The following is a 5550-nucleotide window of genomic DNA, read 5'->3' as shown; positions in this document are numbered from 1 at the left end:
GGGAGATGGCCGGGGAGGTGGTTCCGGGAGAATGCCGGCGACGAGAGGGAGAAGGGGAGAATGCCGGCGACGAGAGGGAGAAGGGGGAACGGGGGGGTTTTGGGCGAGGGAGAAGGGGGAGACGGAGGGGGTTTGGCCGCCGGCGAGGTGCTTGAGGTGCTTGAGGCGAAGTTTTTTGGGCGGAAGGGAGAAGCCGGCTGGAGTGGAGTTTTGGAGGGGAAGAGCGGGGTTTTGGGGGGGGGTTTGGGGGGTGTAGAGAGCAATTTAGGTGAGGGGGTGGGGAGGGTGAAGGGTAATTTAGGATTTTTAAATTTTTTAGGGGTGTCCTTAGCAAATGGGGGGGTGTAGAGAGTATTTAATTTTTTTTTAATTTTTGGGGGGTGTCCTGAGCAATCGGGGGGGTGTATTTAGAACTACCCCCTGACGGGGGGCATCTCAATAAGATGAGATACTAAATTACTAAAACACCCCCAACCGTTATGCGAATGATCTGGACCGTCGGTCTCCGCGAAGGAACCAGAGCCGTCCGATCTGACTGATAGGGTTTATACTTTATAACCCGAGCGGAGTTCCGCTCCTGTAAGCGTTTCGTCTTCTCCTCTCCGTTGCCGCCAAGGTCCCAGCTCGGAGCGCCGAAGAGGAGGAGCGCCATGGTAAGAGCCCTGGATCTCTCGCTCTTCTCTTCGCACCCGAATTTCCAGAGTTTTTACTCGATTCATCATTGATCTAACATCTAGGGTTCGCAATTTTTGTCTCAAATTTTCTTGCTGTACGCTTCATTTCGTCGACGCATATGTAATATCTGATTGTAGGATTGCTGGATAGATTTTTAGTTTTTTTTAGGCTTTGGATCACAAATCGAGCACATTTTCCATTTAGAATGCTTCTATTAGTATATTTCGTGGCGATTTTGATCTATAAGATCTACAGATGTACAGTTGACTTGACGGTTTTGACATGTATATATGCACTTGAATATGATTTTAATAACTGGAGTTTTTTCTTTGCGATCTTTACTCCCGTCGTTGTCTCTTTTTTTTTTTTTTGGGTGGCGGTGGTGGTGTAAAACCGTGGTTGTCTTTTTAACCTCAGGATCTCAACTCAAAATGATTATTTTTTTCTATTTTCTTAATTGCCACGAATTTGCGTGTTTAATTGACATCTAGGTACATACATGCGTGTGTATATTTTTTTTTAATATCTATAAATCGATTTCATAAAATGTTGTTTGTTATTTTGTTTATCTAACACATCTATCGTGTATCTAATGTACCTTAAGACCAGATATTGTTTTAACTTGGTACTTGAAACATTTTCCTTGCAAAACTTCGTATTTGTTGCTTAATATCATATTCGTTACACAACACAAATGTAAGTTCTCAATCTCCTTTGGGATGTTCGGTTCTCAAGTTTATCATCCTCAGACACTCTCACCCTGTCTGGCTATCTGTTAGGTTGACATATAACACAAATATACAACAATGATCACTTCATACTGAATTGCATGAATTACTCATAATTATTTAGTATTTATTAGTTAGTTGTTGCAACTCAATTCTTTAGTGAATGAAGTGGTTTTTTGTTTTTATAGCTGCTGATTATCTTTCATAATAATTATTTGAGTTCTACTTTAGTTTTCTATGGGTATACTTTATCTGTTTAGATATAAGAAGTATTGGTGACATGTGGAATTGAATATCATTTTCATATTTTTCTTAACTATGCCGTACGTGTTATGTGATGGGCAGGCCTTTGTGAAAACCCTGAAGACTAGGGCTTACTCCAAGCGTTTTCAAGTGAAGTTTAAGAGAAGACGACGTATTATCGTATTCTTACTTCTAAATTCTCTCCTGTTACATTATCTTGGTTTATCCTATTTCTGATATCTTCCTCTTTCTTCACCAAACAGAGGGAAAGACTGATTATCGTGCAAGGATTCGACTGATAAATCAGGACAAGAATAAATATAACACACCGAAGTATCGATTTGTTGTTCGATTTGTATCCATAAACCACATGTTTGCAACAGTTTATTTTATCTTATTTATTTTATTTTTATTAATGACAATTACTTGTAAATCCTTAATGTCTTATATGATTAGTCGAACAAAGATATTGTTGCACAAATAATATCTGCAAGTATTGCTGGTGATTTGGTCCTTGCAGCAGCTTATTCCCATGAACTTCCTCGATATGGGCTTGAAGTGGGTCTCACCAATTATGCTGCAGGTACTTTTTCTCTCTATTGTCTGCATTCTTTGTCTTTATCTGATTGTCTAACCTATTGAGGATTTATGGTTGCTGTCATGGACCCAGCTTATTGTACTGGGCTTCTCCTTGCTCGCCGTGTTCTGAAGATGCTTGAAATGGATGAGGAATATGAGGGAAATGTGGAGGTATAGCATTTTGTGTTCAGAAATGCGGATGAGTATGCTTTTGGCACCTTCTATGACTAAGATGCGGGATGATACTTCTTGTTGGCAGGCTACTGGTGAAGATTTTTCTGTTGAACCTGCTGAGAGCAGGAGGCCCTTCCGTGCTCTCCTTGATGTTGGCCTTGTCAGAACAACAACAGGCAATCGTGTATTTGGTTGTCTTAAGGTTTGCCCATCTCTCCTTTCATTAATCACAAAACTGTTGTGCTAGTAAGTTTTCTATTCGTACAACATGATCATGTAGAAAAATAAGTACTAGCAGATCCTATAAGTAGTGTAGCTTGGTTTGCATGATGTGGTAAAAAATCATGGTAGGATGAAAAGATTTGGTTGAGTTTTCATGAAAAGTAAATGGATGTGCAAGGCCAACCCAAAGGAACACCAAGTGGTTAGACAAGAGATGCTTTGCTTTTGCTGTTTGTTTCATTTTGTCAAAATTTCAACATTCTCTTCAACATTTTGTTTATGTGAAATCATATTTAATATTGTTAGTTGTTAGAAAATTAAAATTTGTCGACGTGAAAAAATGGTGCTGTCAAAATTTTGCAGCAATGTATTGGGTTTTTTGGCAGCTCCGTTATGGTCTTGCACATCTATAGATATATAGATAATGACTAGCACATATGCACTGACTAATGTAATGCTGTTATTGTAGCAGGCTAACCTTTACAGTATCTTTTTTCTTTCCTCATGTTGGATTTCAGAATAATTTAGTCTATTTTTATGTAACTATATGTAAGTTTTATGGTAATATTGCCTTAAAAAAATAAATGTATAGTTTTCCATAGTATCTTTTTTTTTAAGTTTTAAAATCTTTCGTGTGGCCAAAAGCTATTAACATGTACTAACAGATTACAATATTTGATGCAAATCTGTAGGTATTTGCACTTTGTGTCATTCACCATGATCCAATATAACCATTATGACAGTAATACAATGGCTTTGGTGAATGGCCACCTTATGGAAGATTGGAAATGACAACATAATTAAAATCATGCAACATGCTTTATAAGGCAAGAGTATTTCACATCTTGAAATTGATGTTCCATGGTAATATCAAGTAGTGGAATTGTCTAGGATGCAAGTATCTAGGTTTGCACATTTCGAGTCAAGGATCAAGTCAATATAGATTGCGTTGAGTCACATTTGCAAGGTCTAATGTTGAAATTTATTTCGGCAAGGACTATACCAAAAAAAAGCTGAAATCAGTTCCGATCTTTTCTCAGAATATCTATGGAGGGAAGTGATTCAACTTCATGTGAAATATAGATTATTTGACACCTTTGTTGGTGATAAAACTTTGATAGTTACTGTGTGTAACTCTTAGAGTATTTTAGGATTATATCCAGAATTTATAAGATTTAAATTTTTATATTATTTCTATAATTTTTATATTATTTCTATAATTTTTATCCTTATTCATTTAAAGGTATTTCTTCATATATTAACTTTTTGTATTGATAAATTAATGCATTGTTATAAGTGACGCCTTTATTAGAGTTGCAATGATGCTTCCTGAAGTGGAAATGGTAATTAGATTTGCCGAGTCTTGTTCATATTTGGTTAAATTCTGGCTCCAAATAACTGCAGGGAGCATTAGATGGTGGTCTGGATATCCCTCACAGTGATAAGAGGTTTGCTGGTTTCAATAAGGATGGAAAACAACTTGATGCAGAGGTTCACAGAAAATACATTTTTGGTGGTCATGTTGCTTCTTACATGAGGGTCAGTATTCGTTTAATGCCTTATTCTTTCATTTCCATTTTCTCTATCTTGTTCTTTCTTACCTTCCCATAAGAGTTTCTGGATTCTAAAGCTCAATCCTTGAATAATGTGATTAGGGCTCTAGTACAACTATTTTGTCATTCTTTTACAGTTATTGTTATACCAAAAGAAACTGCCCGATATTTTTTTTTGTTCCTACTTTTCATAGGATTTAGGCTGGGCTGAAGGAATTTGTTGTGAATTTATGCTGTTATAGATTATGCTAACTGGACATTTTATCCATCTATTTGTATTCTGTATGGTTCATGCCTTCATGGTATGTATATAGGATATATATGGCGGGATGGATGCGCAGAGGCAGTGAGTTGGTGTTGGATTATGATATTGGGCTTTCAGGGGATAGTTCATGTCATACTGTAAAGCATAATTGTTGTTTTCTTTATCAATTTGTCATAATAAAGTGGTCTAAACCTACATTTATCTGTAGGCAAAAACCTACATGCGGCACATACTGAACTCAAAACCCTCTTGAATATGCCTGATCCTAATGTTGTTGATGCCAGCATGTAGGGTTTATGTCAAGAAAGGTTTCTCTGTGCTTGATTGTGCACGGTTAGCTTTTCCATATATAGCACACATATATAAACCAGGACTTACAATAATTAGTCTCATGGAGATTTGGTTTTATCAGTGAACTCCAATTAGATTCTATTTATCATGGTGTCAGATTCTGATGGAGGATGAGCCAGAGAAGTACCAGACTCATTTCAGTGAATATATTCAAAGGGGTATTGAGCCTGATGACCTGGAAGGGCTATACAAGAAAGTGCATGCTGCCATTCGAGCAGATGCAACAATGGCGAAATCCACTAAGGAGCCTCCAAAGGAGCACAAGAGGTACAGACCCTAAAGCCACATGCCTTCATAGTAATTAGGTTTTGATGATGCCTCTCAGAGGATGCGCGACTCCATTCTCCCATGCCTCCATCTCTGGTTCCTGAACAAAAAAAAAAGGAATATAACTAATCTCTGGTTCTTGAGCTACAAAAATTTCCATCTTCCACTCCTAATGATTTACTTGTTTTCTTGGCAGATATAACTTGAAGAAGCTAACTTATGAGGAGAGGAAGGCCAGACTCATTGAGCGATTGAACGCCCTCAATGCAAGCACCCACGATGACGCTGATGAAGATGAAGATGAAGATGACGATGAGTGAAAGTTTAGCAGGGTTTAGGCTTTAGATTTGTCAATCTGTATTACTTTATTATGGTTTTCTGCACTTCAGCCAACTTGGAAAACCCTAATTACTGAATTTTTGTTTATGATGTCAGACAGTTTTCTCAGATTTTGGCTTTTCAAAAAGGAGAATTTTAATTTTTGTTCTGAGGT

At 37.5% G+C, this 5550-nt stretch overlaps 1 protein-coding gene across 1 annotated transcript; it reads left to right on the top strand.

Moving 5' to 3' along the window:
- The first annotated feature begins 537 nt into the window (after positions 1-537).
- LOC103715029 (60S ribosomal protein L5-like) lies at positions 538-5550 on the top strand. Its single transcript, XM_008802533.4, has 9 exons — positions 538-653; positions 1749-1818; positions 1910-2001; positions 2103-2229; positions 2317-2396; positions 2485-2601; positions 4026-4160; positions 4888-5057; positions 5254-5550. Exons 1-9 carry the CDS (start codon positions 651-653, stop codon positions 5375-5377), a joined length of 918 nt encoding a protein of 305 aa, XP_008800755.2. The 5' UTR covers positions 538-650; the 3' UTR covers positions 5378-5550.

This window comes from Phoenix dactylifera, chromosome 14, assembly GCF_009389715.1.
Source record: "Phoenix dactylifera cultivar Barhee BC4 chromosome 14, palm_55x_up_171113_PBpolish2nd_filt_p, whole genome shotgun sequence".
NCBI classification, from domain to species: Eukaryota; Viridiplantae; Streptophyta; class Magnoliopsida; order Arecales; family Arecaceae; genus Phoenix; species Phoenix dactylifera.
This window is presented reverse-complemented; position numbering and strand designations above follow the sequence as displayed.